Here is an 18531-nt window from a genome sequence, read left to right as displayed (position 1 = left end):
CCTTTCCTAGATCCTTAATTATACAAAATACTAAATGAAACCAGTTGGATTAATCTCAGCCTAGAAGACTTGGTAAATGCTGATTGACAAGAGAGAAGTCTTTATCTGGGTAGGTTTGTTGACATTGAATGTGCTTCAGGGAGGTTTTCAGTGTCATCAGCAGTGCTGCTACAGTCCTCTGCTCATGAATTCCTAGAGGAAAGGGTAGATCTATAGAAAAGGTTACTATTTTTAGCTGCTTCAGAGTTCATGTTTTTTCTGTCTAGTACAGACATGGCTGCTGTCATCCATATTTTAACTTGCAGGCTGCATTATTGCAATATATTCTCTTTATATGCACCCATGAAAGACTCTTGGAACTTGATTTACTTAAAAACAAGTGTTGTTTGATAAATGACTGCTTTTTTTTTTATTTGCAAAAGGTTATCATGTCAACACAAAAGGGTTTTTTTGCAAAAATGCATATCCTCACTATTGTCCACTTGAAAATTCTTTTTATTCTCTCTCCATTGCACTCCTTAAAATTTTAAGTATGGAGATCTTACTTTGTTAACAGTTAGATACTGCAGAGGCTATTGGGTAGATCACCCCTTGAGCCCCAGTAGACACGACATTCTTTTTTTCTTAGGCCATTTTTGACACTTCTTTCCTACTACTTGTTTAATAAACTTTCTTATAGGAAATATGTGACATTTAATCTGGAAACCTTTGAGGGCTTTGGGAAAGATGGATGCTGATGACCAGCATGCTATCTTCATTTATTTTAAGTTTTATTAAGATAAACTGAAAAATTTTTTTTGAGTTGCAATATTCTTTCTTCATACCTTTGTAAAGATCTGTTATGATTCCTGAAGATTATCTCTTATTCCTCACTGAAAGTTATTAGTCTAGATAATCTACTGAAAAACTGAAACCTTAGTTTGGTTTCTTTCAGTAGAATTGTGAACTTTAGCTTTTGGCTTTCGGAATATCTGTTAGGTAGCATTAGAAACTTGTGTTTTGCAAACCAGAGGACACCTTGGATGATTTCTGAAGTTGAAAGAAGAGATGATTAGAGATGGTGTTTCCCTTGAGTTGAAGGCATTACTTTCAATTGCAGGGAGTAGGAGGGGGGAAGATTGATGTCTTAAGTAACCTCCAAGTGCTAGTTCATTGTAAACAAAAGTTAAATGTTTCTAGAACTGGGTTGTCTTTTGGTTATGGAAGTAGTTGCACACACGCATTCCTAGCGTGAGTAGGGGTTTTTTTTGTCTGCTTACTTAGGAGGTTTAGATTGCTATCAAGATCGATATAGTATTGACTCAGTTATGTTGGTTCTCTTTCTAATGCAAACTGTGACGTATTGACTTTTAACTCTTCGACCGTAGTAATGTCACCATTCAAAAATATATAATGTTATGCAAGATATAATACGTTAACTTGCTTTTGGGAAGAGTTTATACTAATTTTATTTTAAGTATAGGTAAGATTTCTAGAATAATTATCAGAGTAGATTCAAATATTCTTAACTCTTCTGAATTTTTGCAATTAATTGAGCGTGAAGTCCTATATGTTTTTATAGTAACTGTTGAATTGCTATCTGAATTTTTTAAGTGTACTTTGCAGCATTAATTGCAAAGGTCAAAAATGGACCACTTTCAGATAATTTGAACTAAACTGGACGTTATCTCTGTCTAGCAACGTGTCCAGTTGGTAATTCCAAAGAAAACTTATGGAACTCTTAGCATTTGCTTACTATATAAACTTACTGACTCTCAAAAAGTGTTCATTTAACACTGAACATATGGGCTTAGCTAGAATACCATTATCTAACAAGTGCGTGTGTAGTATGAAAACCAAGTATGCATTTTGTCAGTGTATTTTGCTTGTAGATTTAAAATCTGAGGTTCTTTATTTTTTTTTTCCAAATGGATGTTTACTTATGCAAGTGAACTATAGTGTTTATTCTTTAGCACATTTTTCACAACTAAAAAGCAAAATATTTTCTAGGTTGTGGTTGCTGTGTTCATTAGGAGACAGTAGGGTGTTGCAGTAGATGAGCCTTGAGAATGTCCATGGTTTTTATTTAAACTGTTTTTGCTGTGGCCAGGAGGAGCATGAGTTGTCGTATGTATTTGTGTGAATCCGTGTTGTTTCTTTTTAATAAATGGTTGAAATGCTAGAACAAAGCAGTGAAATGTACAAACTATTGCTTTTTCATAATTAAGACCAAAAGTAGGAAATTCTAAACCAACTGGACTCTATATAATGAACAGAATATATTTATAAAGATGTTTGTTAGTCACATGCTGTAAATGAGAACATTTGGGAAATTTGAATCATATCTGAAATTTCACGGTGAATCAGAAACTGGTGCTGTGTTCTGCCAAGCCAGCAGTCCTGAGCTTGGGGAGCCCTAGGCTAAGGTATTCCTTTGACCTTACAAAAACCTTCACCTGCATGGTGTCAGTAGGTGTGTGTTAAGCAATTTATTATGTTGCAGTGGAGCTACCGTAGACATTATTTCAAGAGAGTGGTGATGTGAGCTTTTCCTGCCCCCAAAGGTGGGGAATTTGTATGTCTGTTAATATCCAAACCATTTAATATACCACTTAAACCTGTCTTTCTCTCTACCTGGATTCATCTGTGACACCTGAGTGCAAACGCTTTATCGAAGAGCTAGAAACTTGTTCACCATTGACAAATTTTGATCTTAGCAGCCACTGAGGACATTAGAAGTGCCTTACATACTGTGCAGCAGGAACAAAAACCCTCCCTCTGTTCCTGTAAGAGTGATGCTTATCCAGCAACTTTGACAGAAGCCATTTACATAATACACCCACAGACCAGCACCATTTAAGCAGATTCAAGCTGAACTATTTATTCAGCAAGTTGTATGGCTTTATATTATTTTTATTATTATGTTATATTATTACATTAATATTATTGTAATATTAATATTACTATATTTAAATTATACTGAATGTAATTTTTTTCAAACTGAGGGTATGTTTGTCTATACTAGTTGCAAAAAACCATGGGTTTGGTCATTAATAGCTGGCTTTTTGAGAGTCAAACGATTATTTTGAGAGATTTTACTTTCGTTTAATTTTCACAGTATCTATGTGGGGGATTTCTTGTCTCCAACGAGTTAAGCGAGGAGTGTTTTGCTGCTCTGACCAGTGCCATATGAAAGCAGTTAAAATGCTGGAATTGTTTACTGCCTAAATTGTTGTTAGTCAGCAGAGCCAGTACACCAGATTTCTTTGCGGCTTTTAGTGGAAAATATTAAACAGTCGCTCTTTCTTCAGTTATAAGATTTTTACGTTTTCAGCTGCGTTAGTCACAGAACTGGCACAGGAGTAACTGCAAAGACTGCCCCCCGGCCCCCCCCCCCCCCCCCCCCCCAAAAAAAAAAAAAAAAAAAGAAAAAAAAAAAGGCGCCTTTTTTTTGTGCCAGAGGAAGTTGCACTGGGAGCAGTGGCTGGGTTCTCTGGTAAGTGTGACATGTGAGCATTACTAGGCATTTCACCCTGCCAGGCTGCAGTCGCTGCTCGCCAGGCTGCTGCTCAGTGGGAATGCTGCTGTGGCGGTGGTTTGTGCTCTGCTCCTACGGGCTTTTAATGACCGGCTTGGACATTTTTTTAAGCTTTTTTTAAGCTTTGCAAGGCTATCTACTGATTGTATAATTTAATTTGTCAAGGAAAAAAAACTGATAAGCAGAAGCTCTAACTAAAGAGGAGAATCAGGTTGGCACAGTGACAGATGTTGGGATAAGTTGGCTCAGAGAAGATTTTTTTTTTCCTTTTTTTTTTCCTCTCCCCCTCAATCTGAATGAAGACTATCATGGGAACTGCATTCACATGGTGATCAAAAGAAACACTTGAGTGATGAACTGCTTTTGCAGAAGAAGTCCAAGGCAGTAATTTGAGCTTTTGTGTGCAGTAGCTAGCTTGTTTTGCTGAAGCATTCTTCCTCAACAGTATTTCTGCCTAACGCGTTCCCTGATGGAGAAGCCACAGCTACTGCCCGGTGAAGGAAAATGAACGCTCCGCAATGCTTGTGTCCCTGACGGAGTAACGCTGTCTGCGTTGCCGTCGTTTGGGGAGGCTGGATTCAGCCGGCAATATTATTCAAGGAGTTCATTGTCCCTGTGGTCTGACTCATCGCATGTAAATGTACTGCAGCCGTGCTGTACGTTGCAGATATCTTTCTTGCATGGGAAAGAATTATTTTTCTCTAAGCAGGTCCTGAATAACTGCTGGAAACGAGATGCATTTTTCTGGCTGGACTGTTTTTGGCATTGAGAAAGGAAGCTGTAGAACGACAGGATGATCAGGAGGCACGTTAATTTTCAGTCACCAGAAAGCCTGTGACGGTTGATTTAAAGCTGACCTTGCGGGAGTGGGTATAGCTGCGGCCGTCTCTCTCGGGGCAATTGTTCCTTGTTCCGTCCTCGGTGTCGTGTCTTCTGCAACAATGATTTCACTGTGGGGGTAGAAGGACACCGTGGAAGTTGTGACATTAACAAAGACAAATTTGCTTGTGAAAGGACAGCTGTGTGCGACAGTGAGTGCGGTTCGAATGGAATTGGATCTTGGGATATTTTTATCAGCTGTTCCACAGTTTCATTATTGTGGTTTTGATGCCTAGGGAAATTTTATTTTAGAAAGAACAACTTTTTTTCAGCATTGTCTTGAACATCTCAGGGTGTTTAAATCTGAAAAATGAAGTGTAAGGGGGGATTGGAATGTCCTTTTTTAAATGCTAATACACCAGCAGTAGCACTCACAAGTTTGTGAGGGCATGTGAAACAGGTGAAAGTATTTCCTCTATGGTCCCTGTTGCAATACCTGTGGTCTGCTTCCAAAAATACTGTTGCTGGCATTTTTTTGTTTGCTATTGCTTCCTCAAACGGATCGAATGAGTCGAGTCTGTATTGTTGTTTTGGAGGAGGTGGAAGATGATTCTCCCACATTTATTTCCAAATTACCTCAGGAAAATGTATCTTTACGTCCGTCACCTTCTGGAAACGTGCTGGTAAGGCATGTTGTTTGTTGGCATATTTCCTGCTTGTAATACTGTGGCAAATACCAATAGTAATTTTCCTACGATTAACGTGAATATGCATGATCTTGAAACAAGACAGGGTGGTAAAAACTGCCTGTACTAAAGAGGGAAAAAGCTGAACCTTAGTTGTAGAATTAATATTTGCAAGGGCTCATTCTTTTTCATGTAACTTTATTTATGGTGCAGCAATAACAGATCTCAACTCTTGTATAACAGCAGAGGATTTTTAGAGGGCTTGGTAAACTGTATTTGAAGTAAATGGTGTTTCCCCGCTCCACTCCTCATTCCTCAATGGTATGTTTATGCAGTACCACTTTAGAAACTGATGTAATCATTGTATTGCAATAATATGCTGTGTTTATTTTGAGAACTGATAGAGTATATAGTGTACATCAAGCAAGAGCAATTCTAAGCTAAAATAAAAAATAGCATAAGTCATAATCTTGATGTACCTGTTAGAGTCAAGTTACCACTTTCTGGAAATGGTCAACACTGGGGACTGTGCTTTTATTGCTTTAAATTATTTTATTTTGTCAAGTGACTGACTTAAATCTTGCTAGCATACCTCAGCAGCTTTTCTTACTTACTAAGAAATCCTGCTATATTTAGTAGTAGATGTGTGTGAGTGTGAATTTGTTACCATACTTATCTGATGCACTTTGCTTTCCCACTCTGTCTAAACAGATGAAAAACTTCTGATAACTTTAGTCACTTCCTAATGTAAAAGGGGTTTCTTTGCTTATATTGTATAGAATTTGCAGCAAGTAACAACAGCCCTAATTTTATTGTGAGGAGTTCTCTTTTTGACTGTTACAAGCTAGTCTTCTGGGCCTTTTTTTTTTTTTTTAATATTTCATTGACTTAGAGTATGTTCATGTGTTTGAGGTTTTTAACACTTGGAATTTCTTCAATTCTAAATACTGTTGCTGGTTTCTTTATTTCAGTGCCTGGGATGTTTCATTGTGTCATTATCTTGTGTTTGTGTTATGTATCAAAAAACCACATGAATATCACTAAAAACTAAAAAGGGGTTATATTCTAAGATATGTTTTTTCTTCATTTCAGCCACCGTTGGTTCAAGCTATATTTAATGGAGATCCTGATGAAGTTCGAGCACTGATATTTAAGAAAGAAGATGTTAATTTTCAGGTAAAACCAAACATCATTAGCCAAAACCAGGACATTTGAATACATTTTAATTTTGTTTTGATATACCTTTCTGCTGTACTAATAACTGTAAAACTTTGCTAATTCTTGAGCTGTAAATTTTATTGCTTTTATGTAGTAGGCAAAGTAAAGGCTATACATACACTTAATATTGGGAAGGAGGAATGTAGCTTTGTAGATTTGTTTTGATAGTAAAGACCTAATTCTTTATTCTTTTCAAATGTTAGTTCTGCAGTGCTTGTGTAACTGAAAAGTTTGTTTGTACAGTTGCATCAGACTTTTTAGAAAGTTAGACTGGTTAAGTGTGATGCTATGTAGACTTTGATTATTTAAAAACTAAATACAGCATATAGTATACATTAGACAATTATAAGAAAATAGTCTGGGGTTTCAGTAGGTAGTTTTAAGAGTAGATTTTAAAAAGGAAAGCCTAATGGTTGTATTAATAAGTAAAAAATGAGAAATTGTGTTTATATGTCCTATTTGCAGTGCTGCAAACCCAGACACTGCAGACTTAAAAATTGTACTGAAATGAAATTGAGTTTGTTCCATTGGGTGAAATTCAAGATTTGAACAGCATGCAGTTACTGTATTTACTTTCTATTAAAATTCTAATATGCATATTGGACACTATGCAAGATAATATAGCATAAACTCTTTATATTGATTAGAAATTGCTTTGATTAGTAAAGCAAATGGACATAAACCATTTAGGGCTTAACACTATGGGAATGTATGTAGCTGTTTCTCCTCCAAATGCATCAGAACAAGAGCGATGCTAAAAAGCAAAGGTTAACACCTAGATGCTACATAGTGGCCAGTGTAAGACCATGATAATTGTTTACACTTTCTTCTTGAAAGATGTAAACCAAAAGCAATATTTAGTTTGGTATGTGTCTTTTGACATTTAAAAGCATTCTGCAGAATTTATATCTGACCAATGCCAGCTGAAGTATAAAGGAGCCCTCCCATTATCTTGAAAAGCTTGAGCAGGACCCTGTATAAGTAAACTTGCTGTCAAATCTAAAGTTTTGTTGGATAAGGTTGGACTTTTTTCCTCTCCTTTTTCAGTGGTTTTGCATGTTCTTAAGCAAGATTGTGTGATGGGTTATATAATATCAAAAGACTTAACCTTCTGTTTCATTATGAGAGCATTAGCTGTGTATCCTTGCATATGTACGCTCTGGTCACATTGCCATTTTTATTTTTAAAAGCTGATTAGTCTGTATTGTTTCATTTATATTCCTCCATGTGTAAGTCAGGTTTAGCATTCATAGCTACAGTGCCTGTAAACAAAGTTAGGTTAGTATCTTTCTGCTTTTTTTATTATCTATTACAAAAGCCTCTGCTAGATTTCAGTATGTAGGTGGTAGTGGTTTGGTTTTGGTTTTTGTTCCATCTCAAATTTTGTCAAACAGTTGCCCATAAATATGACATCAGCAGATGTGCTTAAATAGGAAAGCATGTAATTGTCTGATGTCTTTGAGGAGGGTTACTTCAGACTGTCAGGTAGTTACAGTGAAGAAAAATACTGTAAGTAGAATATTCAAAATCTGGAGGTTTTTACATCTTACATCTTAAGTTTTTTTTTATTATTCCTTTCTGTGGATACATCTCCCTTTAACAGAACGTGTGTGCATCTTAGGCTGGTAACACCAAAGGTGTGTTTAGAATCCATCCAGAACAAATATGCTATTTTTTCACAGCCACCTTCTTCATCATAGGCAGATGTTTATCACACATGACCACTCCTTCCTACCATGGCACTCCTAGTCCTACTACAGTATTTAATATTACATTCACATAGATCCCTTAAAACACTGTTTGTTGGCACTAAACGAGCATGTAAATTCTCCCATTGTTTGGTAGAAATGAAGTAAACTGCCTAGTGGATTTTTCTTTGTGTCTGTCTGTGTGTGTGTTTTGGTCTTTTCCTTGGGTTTTTCATTTCCTGTATGTACTTGGCTGGAGATGATATATCCCTACATAGCCTAGATCCAAAGTTGTCCCCTTAGTTATGTGTTATAAATTGGTGTGGACAGAAGGAGTGAAAAAGTGAAGAAAATGAAGTAGTTATGAATATTTCCTAATAAAGAGAAGGATTGTCATAAACTGTTTTGACTGTTGTGGATTGTATTAGACCAGTGTATATGTTGGATTTTTTTCCATTTCGCTATCCAAGTGCTTCAGTACAGTTGTTTGAATTCCAGAGTCATTCCCTCCAATGCCTCTGCAGAGTCATTTCCCCTTCTCAAGAGCAACTAATTATTTTGCAGTTTGTATTCTAATAGTTGAGATTCCTTCCTTCCTCCCTTCCTCTGAGCATGGGTTGGACTCTGTAGCTGGAGACCTAGCAGGGTTCTGCAAATTAATTTTGCCCAGAAGTGAACTGAAGATAGAGCTGTTGCAGGTCTTTGTTGTGACAGTGACATTCGTCTAGGAAAGTTGTTAGTGTCTTGATGAAATGTGGGTGGGTTTTCTTCTTCTGTTATCATCCAGCTTCATTTACCTTTTTACTTTCGGGATATGTTATCTTTAACATTAATCGCAAATGGCTTAATACTCTTTGAGTATTGTTGAGTGTGTGTATTTGGCTTCCCAAAGCTAGGCTGTAGTAACTGTTTGATATTATGGTACTATCTGAAGATTGCACCCAGGTTGGGCTGTATTAGAGCATTATTCCTAAAACAGATGATGTCTTCTACCAGAGTGTTATGTTTAGAAAAATTCTAAGATGGGTGGCCTTTCATAACATGAGTTGCTGTGTGTGACTGTTAAGATGATGTGCTGATAGCAAACGGGCTTTTTCAGGAAGAAGATTGTTCTCTGTTCATGCCACACCAGCCTTTTTGAGTCACAGGCTCAGTCTAGATTAGAAAGTATGTATTGTATTCCACTCTGCAGTTGTAATCTTTTGTGAAGAAAGAGCAAATTGAGTGTATCCCTACCTGCTTAAACTGTGGTTCGGAAAGGCTTACCTCCTCTGCAAGTTGGAAGTGTGCAGCTTTTTTATAGACAAAACTGATTTATAGCAATTTTGATCAAGTGTATTGTTTGGGAGGTGATCTCTCCTGAGGCTCCAATGAATGGAAGAAATGGAGGGGAAGGGGTTGCTTCTCCCTCCCTTTCCCCAAGAAAGCCTGAAAAACTGTAGCTGCTTGTTTCATGAATCAGGCTTAAATCACACACATCACATATGTAAAGCCTCATACAGTTTGTGTTATATGCATGGCTCTTGCTATGCTCTGTGTGTGCGTATATGTTAAAAAAAATTATTATTTCTTGGTACCATCCTGAGCTTTTGAGACTAGGCAGTAAGGAAGATCTTGTGTGATAGCTGGCATATTTACCATCTCTATTAGTTAATGGGGATCCTCAACTTTTCCTGCTCTTGCTGATTAGATTAGTATGGCTGGTTTGAATTTTATGTACTTTTTAGCAGTTAGTTTTAGCTAACTAAATGATTTCAGCATTGCCTTTTATAAATCAGGATTTGTTTGTTTGTTTTTTAAGATTTGGAGGCCTATTACTGTTGCAAACTGTGCCATTTCTGTTTGTAACCAAAACTTTTATGATGTATGTTCAGTTTAAAAGATCATGAAAAAGGAATATTTCATCTCAGCTATTTGTTAAGAATATAATTTTGCGGAGGGAATACCAGTTCACTGTCAAAAATGATTTAAAGGTTGCAGATCTGACTATTGAAATTATTTTCAAAATCAGAACAATTTTTCCTCCACCTAGACTTATTAGAGTAATATTTCTTGCCATGAAAAGTGATACTTCAGGTAACCCAATATGCAGTTTTTATAACCCGATTGCACTTGATCTTAGCCGAGGGGATAAACATTTGATCCTCTCTGGAACTGGTGTCAGTGTGCGCCTTGCTCTTCTCACGCTAAAGCCAAACAAGCGCTCTTTTTTGAGGAATCCTAAAATCACGCAGATCTCTCCCAATGTTCAAAAGCGGTCACTGCTCCTATTTAAAATAGTGATACTGACATATGTGGTACATGATTTAAGTATGAAACACCTGTATCTTACTGCTCATTGTGCTTTGTGAGATTAAAGTAATTTAAACTATGAAACGTATTTTAAAGCTGTTTTCTGTGTGAGTTGGTGTTTGGGTTTTTTTTCCCCAACACAGAATGTAAGATGGGAAAATGAAATTCCCCATACTGTACCAAGGACTGCAGCAGTCAAGGCTATCTGTATTGCTTTCTGTTCTGGACTATTGGCCAACCAGCACAGCTCTAAATTTAATAGCTCTTTTCTATAGTAAGTAACAAAAGAATAAAATAAAAGCTCGCCTGTGCTACCAGTTTGGGAAGAAAGGAAAACAAAAGAAAACAAAACCATAGAACCAATCAATCTTGTCTGCCCTCCTTACCCACCAGCTGTGTTAGATAGCAATGAAGTGTTGCCCATAAATCCCAACCCTTGTTCCTGGGAGTGGCAAGGGATATGATCCAGTAGTGCCAAAGTGCTAGGTACAAATGGGAGGGCTAAGTGTATGTATCTGACTTTGTTATTTTGAGCAGTTGGGTTGCTGCGTGGATGACTGTTGCAGTAGAGATGTGGGCTCCCTTCCCAGTCCTGCAAATGTGGGTTTGCATAACTTCTTGTGTTATTTGCGTACTAGGAAAATGTTGCTGGATGTCATTCTAGGGTAAGATATTACGTCTTATTTGATTGCCTGTTAATGTTTTAAATTTATTTTACTCTGCAGGTCATTGCATAGACTGAAAGAGGAGGAAAATTGGTTTGTTAGTCTAGTGGCAAGTCTAGGACTTCTCATACAGTATTGGGTCTGGGTACCAGAAGGATTTAGATTATTGAGGGTCTCAAATATCCTAGTAATTTAGGAATTAATAATGAATATTAAAACATAGTTTAAAAACCAAGAAAGATTCTTCATGATGCTGGTATTGGTCAGCAAAGTCCTAAAAGAGGTTAAATAGAAAAAATAGGTAATGAATATATGGTCTCCTGGCTTTCATCTTTATACTTAACCTTGTGGGTTGAACTGTGGGGTAACTGTTTTTTTTTTTTTTTCTGTAGACTTGAGAGTGCAGTGTAGAACAGGAAAGCCTGAATTACTTGGCTGAAATATGGAACATTCTACAAAATTTAGTAGAGTTCAACGTTCTGATAATACAAATAAATGCTGTACCTATTTCATACATTAAAAGAATTTTTATATATGTCGTTATGTGGAAAACTGTAATTGCTGTCTAATTCAACAATTACAGTGAAATATCTCTCAACGTAAAGAAACTTATATAAGTAAATATGGCCTTGCTTAAAAACAAATAAACAAAAAGCCATAATATGTAATGAGGTAAAAATAATATTAAGGAATTTTTTTACCTTTATGTTCATTATCTTTCTGTAGCAAATTATTTTACCAACGATTAATGTGGATTTTTGTTTTGTTTTTGATAAAAGGTGTGCATGCATACAACAACAAATGTAAATTCACTGTAGTCTGACATATCTATGCCTCTAAAAACCTCTTTCTGCATTAATTGCTATGTATAAATTGTTTGAGTTATGCCTTTTATTATCAGTGCCTTTTGTAACTTAAGAGTCACATTAGTGTAACAATTTGCTGGAAAAAGTTGCTCAGAGCAGGTTAATATGTGATGCTTTTCAAATAGTGGTGGTTCATCTGCAACACTGTGTTTTTGTGCTTTTTGGGGGGGTCAGGGAGGCTGTTTTTAACAGGGAGTGGAAATAGTTTTGAAAACAGAAGAGAAAACTTTGACAGTTTTGCACAGAGAATTTCATGGGCCAGATAAAGGCCATGGGAAGGCAGGCGTGTCCAAATCATACTCCTTTCCACTTCAGGAATACTATGACTATTTGATCAGAAAAGAGTTGTGATGTTTCATAATGGTTTGTGATTTTCTCCACCTGGAGTATGCTTGTGGGGAAAAAATTTTCCAGGCCAATTCATCTATAACACCTCTTGTTACTGCATAAAGGTTCTGGCAACCAACAGCAAAGCTAACCTATGGCTTTTGTATCTAAACTGGTAAGAATAAATAGTAGTTAAAAGCTAGCATAATGTAGCAAAGGCTAAGCAGGAATTGTGCAGAGTTTTTAACTCTTCAAGCTGTGTTTCTGAAGAGGTGAGAGATGGGTTTGCTAACTAGTCTATGTGTCACAGGCATGCATCGGACCCAGTGTTGGTAACTATTTTGTCAGGTTCCTGCAGGCAATGTAGGCTGTTTGTATGAAGGACTTTTTTGTTGGCAGCTGGAGTTGGCAACAAAAACTTGCAGTAACGTATTTGGTACTGTGAGCAGCATCTTATTGTATTCCCTGGCAGGACAGACTGTGCAGGCAGCGCTCTTAACTTCTGGTTTGCTGATTAGAATGTGAGAGAGGAATTAAAAAAAAAAATCCAGAAAATAGTAAAATATTCTGAAAAGCACAATTTATTTATTTTTTAGTTCCTATCTTAATAGGTCAGGGTATTAACTTTTCCTTTCTTAGTTGTGGTCATTGCTAGAGAGTTTCAATCCGGCATACGTTTTTCTTTTTTAAAAGTATCAGTCACTTTTTTTTTTTTAATTGGCTCTCTTGCTAATTTCCAATTGCAGGTGAGCATTTAATAAAGAGACATTGTAATTATTGTAACTTGAACTATCTAGACTGACAATGTGAATGTGTAGTTGTAATAGTATCTTGGAGGAGTGCACAATTTAGACCTATTAAAAACAATCTTAAATTTAAGACCCTCTCTCCAAAAATGTTGTAATATCTTTGAGTCTCTAATCATAGCAAAGAAGTATTTAGTGAAAAATGGTGACTTCTGATGTATTAATAAAGTACATAGAAGTATTTGCACATTTTCCCCTATTGAGAACACTTTTATTATCAGCGAGATTTAGAATTAGGACAAATTTTAGTTTCCCATCTTTTATAATGTGCTAGTTATAGCTAGTGTGATTCTTAAGATTTATAGCTTCAGGTCTTATTGATCAGATCTAGAGGAAAAATTGTTTTAAAACTGCTTGCTAATTTTCCAGATGATTTATCTATTTAAAATTCTGTTCAACCTTGGAGTTGGTTTTTTTCCCACTAGAAAGGTTTCTGCTTGGTTGAACATTATTTGTAATCTGGTTTTATTTCCAGTTTAGAGTGTAGCAGATTTAGGGGATAAAATTACGGGTATTTGTGAGTTTGAAAGACTTTTCAATATGATGAGAACATAGGATGAGTTATAAATTTGAGTTTGGTACTAGTTATTTTAATTCAGTTTCATCCTTTGGATTATTAAGCACAGTGACTCGCTGTGAGTTTTCCTGCAAATAAGAACTGTATATGGAAAAGACACATATGTACGTGTGTGTGTGCCTATATATATACACGTGCATGCAAGTTATATGTAAAATGTGAGTGCGTGTATATATATCTAAAAAAATACGGTAGCTTATCTAATGCTAATCACGGTAAGTGTATAATGACTTGACAGTGAGAACAGTCCTTTGAAATTACTGTAAGAGGTCGGAGAGAAAATAAAATGTTCCTGTATAAACAAATACTAATAATGAGAATCCCTCCAGGAGAAAAACACCACTGAGAAACATAGTCCTTGACTCAGTGCAGCAGCTCCTGCCAGGCAGCCTCTGCCTGGAACCCAGCTTCAGGTGCTGGAGCAGAGAGTCTGAGACACCTTGTATTGGGGAAATGGGGGCCAGGGAGACCTTGCAGAGAGCAGGTGAAGATAAGCATAAATTACAAAACAAGCTGAATGTGCCTTCAGACGCTTCCACTGCTAGCTCTTTATTGAAGGATTTTTGTTACCTATCTAAATAACAATAATTATACCTCTCTCTTACTCAGATCTCTAATAAGAATTGAGAGAGCTTTTGGAATTAGATAGAGGCATTTGAAATAGTTAATGGCTTTATTTAATTTGGTATGTTTTCATTTTGCATGAGCTATATGTAAATATATTTTTCATACATATGGGAGAAAAGAAAATAGTATATAATCTCAGAGACTAATGGTAGCACTCATCTTCTCTATCCTGTTTGCCCACAGACTTCTAATAAAATACAGCTGTAGAACAAGAGCAAGATGTTTCTTTCTCCTTAAACTTCTGCTTGGGCTTTTGTCCAATGTGCATGTCAACGTACTGTGTTGCTTTCTGCTTCTAGATAGTCTCCGTACTAAACTTTCTTAATGTTTCCACCACAAACAGGAACCCCATTTCCTGTGTGACCAGCCTGGTGAAATGATGAGTCATGAGACTCTCCTGCTTTATAAAGTGTTCACTTCATTGAAATTTCTTTACATCTGAAGAATAGCAGGAAAATTCTGTGAAGAATCCTATTTATTGGAGAGTGTGTGTGGTCCTTTGCAGACAGGAGCAGGTTCTGCCTGCTCAGAACTTGCAGCCATGCATCAGTTTTAACATGGTGCTGAAGTATCTTGCATGCAAGAAGATCTGAGTTGGATTTTAGAAGGGCATTATGTGAATAGCACAGGTAAATGTGTGTGGGGTTTTGTTAACAAGATACAAATTAGCTTGTAAAACGTCTTGCCACTAAACATGCTCAAGTTTTAATGTGTTTTTAAGGGAGTAGATAGAGTTCAGTACTACCATATGGGAATGTCCAGAGGTTATTTTGGTAAAGAATTAAGTCAGTTCTTACATAACATGAATAGTCATGTTTTTATCTGAAGGGATAAGAAGAAACCTTGCTGCAGGGAATGCAGGGAAGCTTCTATAGGAAAGCTTCTTCCACTTTTAAAGGATCTCATATGAGACAGTTTGCTCCGTGGATCTGAAACCTGACTGATTCCAGAAACAGAGAACTTTGGAGACCTAATTCTTCCAAGTGTTGTGGAAACTTGCTCCAAGTTGTATATTGTAAAGAGTATCCACCAGCTACTCAAAGAAGAATTAAATTAATAATATAACGGTTATTTACTGTTACTTAACTTTATAATAAACTTGTGGATTTCCTGTTCATTAGTGTGGAATGTTTTTCAAGCATAATCAGATATCTTATTTCCTTTTTAGTGGTTTAGAGAGTGAATCATGTTTTTCAGCCTCAATATAAAGTGCGTCTAAATGGTGTTGAGTTCCTCTTCTGGTGTAGAAACAGATTCAGAATGTTTTAAATACAAATCTGTATAATTAGGCATTTTTCTTCAGAATCAAAACTCTTAATGAGAGAACCTTGCCAGTCTGAAGAGGAGTAATTCCTTGCTTCATGTCGATAACACTGTGTTCAGCCTGTGCAAATGAGATTTTCAGATGTATTGAGTTATCACTCTTATTAGAGTGATACAAACAAACCTTCAACAGAGTTATGGGATAATCTGACTAACATCAGCTACTAGGTACAGTGGAATCTGTGGACGGTAGCTCTCAAAAAGTTACCGTGGCAAAGGGTAGGACTCTGAAAAGAAGAATGTGCTTACATGGCATGGTGCTGCCTTGTACAGGTAATGAAATATTCTTTAGAGACTTAGTATGAATTAATATTAGTGTGATGTGCTACTCAGGCTACTATATCCTCCTCATCAGGTATAGTAAGCTTGCCTAGCACTATGCTAAGATGGTTATACTGTTTGATAAACTGGGCAAACAAACTTGGATGTCTGCATGGCAGTGTTTTTACCGTATTGGCTGTACATTGAATTTGTTTTACAGTAATTGGGGGTTTGACAGACAAGTTTTGTTTTGGTCATTGTTATTTCTTTAACATTGCAAAATTAGCATTGATGTAGAGAACCATGAATAATTAGATCAAATTTAAATGTGTTTCAAGAATTTTGTGTTTGAGTCTCCAGTGTGATTCTTAGTGATAATGATTTTGTAGATCATGTCTGATTTGCCATATTACTTTTAGTGATTATTACTTAAGATTGTAACCTTCAAAGCCTAATTGAAGTTCTGCATTTCCTGCTGCTTTTACAGAACAAGCTAGAGGCAAGGTCTTGAATAGTTAGAGCTTACTGGGGTTACTCCTGGCAGTTGCTGTGCCTGTCACGCAAAGGATTGGTACTTGAGAACAGAACATCCCCGCTGAAAGAGCATAGAGAAGAAAAAAAGCTCAGTAGACTTAATATGCATTAACTTCCAACATCGACACAGTCCTTAAAGAATGCATTGCACGGCAAGATAGGATTTACAGATTATTTGCAGTACCTTTCTGGGTGAAAACTCTTTATGCATATGCAACATACCTTTGAACAAGACAATTTTCTCCACTTTGTAAGTGGTTAAAGCTATCTTACATATTTACTATGGAATATCTAATGCACCATCATTTCCTTTGTACAGATTGGTCCTTGTACTCAGGCTCTACGCAAGGTAGATACACCTTTAAGTTCCTTAAATCTACTCTAATAAAGGATGGATGTATATAAAAAAACTGGGAAAAGAAAGTGTTTCTCATCAGTTTGGTACATATTGTAGGGAGGGCTATCCCATAAATGCCCAAGGAGGAGGGCTCTCGTGGACTGTTGGTAGGTGGCTGTAGGGCCTGGAAAGGCTCATACTGGTGTCAGGTCTGAAGACAAATGAACTGGAAATTTCTTTTGCAATGAGGGATCTCTGAGTCCCTGCTGAAGAGTATGCCCCAAAAGTTCAGAGACAATGTCTGTCTGGAATATGAAGTTTGAGGGGAATTTTCTCAGGCTTATGATACCAGCCTGTACCTTTCCCTCTCCAAAACCAGTGGAGTTCTGCTCTCTTTTCAGTCTTTATTAAAGTCCTACTTTATTATCATCCGTCCTGATCATTAATTTCATTTCAGTTTCTATTTACATGAAATATTAGTTATATACATATGTATATATGTAATTATGGTATCTTATAAATAAATTACCTTATGCTGACTTATTGTCTCAAAGGAGTGCAAATGTCTTGCTTCAGTCGCTGCTAGCTCTTCCTATAATGACAGTTATCTTCTAAGCTTATCCCCTATCCACTTAGCCTAAGGAATAGTGCAAATGAAATACTTTGACCCTAAGGTTACCAGCATTTTGGGAGGAGTTTGGATCCTCATTAGGAGAGGCTTTCTTTTGTGATCAATGTAGGGACTTCTCGTTTTCTGTTGCAGACAATTACTGTTGGGTGGAGGGTTTTTTTGACTCTCATTTTCATTCTTCAGAGTAGATATCTTCTGTCGGATTTTTCTTGCCTCACATTTTCTCTCTGTATTAGCATAGATTGTGTTGTATGCTACTTTGAAGTGTTCAGAATAGTGCAAGGGTATCTTAACAGAAGGCCTTTGCGTATCGCAGCTAGTTGACATGACTTTACAAAGCTATTTAACTTAATGTGCACAATCAAAATGTTATAGCTTGCTCCAAGAAGAGGTGCTAACATTAAACACACAACCTGAAAACTACATCTTTTCCTGTCACCAAGACAATGCAGTCAATGAGAGGGATATCTGATTTACATCAGACACGTATAGGGTTGTCATTCTAGAACTAGCCTTTGCAATGAAAAGGGCAGAAACCGCAGCTTTTCTGAACAAAAGTGTCATTGGCCTGAATGTAATGTGGTGGATTTAAACTGGGATTGAGATGTGCATACCTTACCTAGTGTGGTGTGATCTTTCACTGGAGCATAAACAGAGCCTGCATTGTACTGTCTTCTCTCTTGGCATATTTTCTTACTTGTGTCCTCAAGTATTACAGATAGATGACAGAGTAAGATGAGGCAGTCACCATCCGTCCCTCGTTCAGCCCGCTCTGCGAGCGCAGGCTGGGTTACGTAACGTGCTCCACATCACTGTACTCTCATTACGGAAAGTCCATTGTTTTCACATACTGCTTTATTTTTTAAAAAAAATAATTTCAGAGTTATTTAGCATTTTTCTTATCAGCAACTGCATTCCAATTAAAAGCTAGGGTTTTTTTCCGCCATACATACCAGGTAAATATTTACAAATCATATACTTGGCGTTTGGGAATGGTAAAGCCAAGGGAAAGTATTTTTAATGAGATATTATTGTGTCTGTTTTTTCAAATATAGCATAGTTTTGAATGCTATAGAGGTTTGTGGGTGGGTATTTTCTAATTTTAATGATGGGGGGTTTGCTGCCCCCTCCCGCAACGATCTAGTATATTAACAAATAGTCTTGGCCCTAAAAGTTGCCCTGCTTTAATTCCTGAGTTAAAGCAAGGAAAATACATTCAAAATGTCTCAGCTGTACTGTGAGATCAAGTTGCTCTTATCAAAGGGTAGAGAATGGCTCTTTATTTGTTCCATGTATCGGGCAAGAATTCAGTAGCCTTTATTAGTGAGAAATGGGACCAAATTCTTGATGTTGGAAC

General features: G+C 36.7%; 1 protein-coding gene across 3 annotated transcripts in view; it reads left to right on the top strand.

Moving 5' to 3' along the window:
• ANKRD28 (ankyrin repeat domain 28) overlaps window positions 1–18531 on the top strand; it is a 126977-nt gene that overhangs the window by 40549 nt on the left and 67897 nt on the right. Inside the window, exons 1-2 of one of the 3 annotated variants that reach the window (XM_075493095.1) lie at window positions 52–109; window positions 6115–6198. In XM_075493095.1, coding sequence (XP_075349210.1) covers window positions 77–109; window positions 6115–6198 — 117 coding nt within the window. In that variant the 5' untranslated portion in view covers window positions 52–76. Of the gene's footprint in view, window positions 1–51; window positions 110–3869; window positions 5020–6114; window positions 6199–18531 lie in introns of those variants that run through there. The other 2 variants (XM_075493094.1, XM_075493096.1) reach the window with 2 other exon arrangements.

This window comes from Mycteria americana, chromosome 2 (assembly GCF_035582795.1).
Source record: "Mycteria americana isolate JAX WOST 10 ecotype Jacksonville Zoo and Gardens chromosome 2, USCA_MyAme_1.0, whole genome shotgun sequence".
Taxonomy (NCBI): domain Eukaryota; kingdom Metazoa; phylum Chordata; class Aves; order Ciconiiformes; family Ciconiidae; genus Mycteria; species Mycteria americana.
This window is presented reverse-complemented; position numbering and strand designations above follow the sequence as displayed.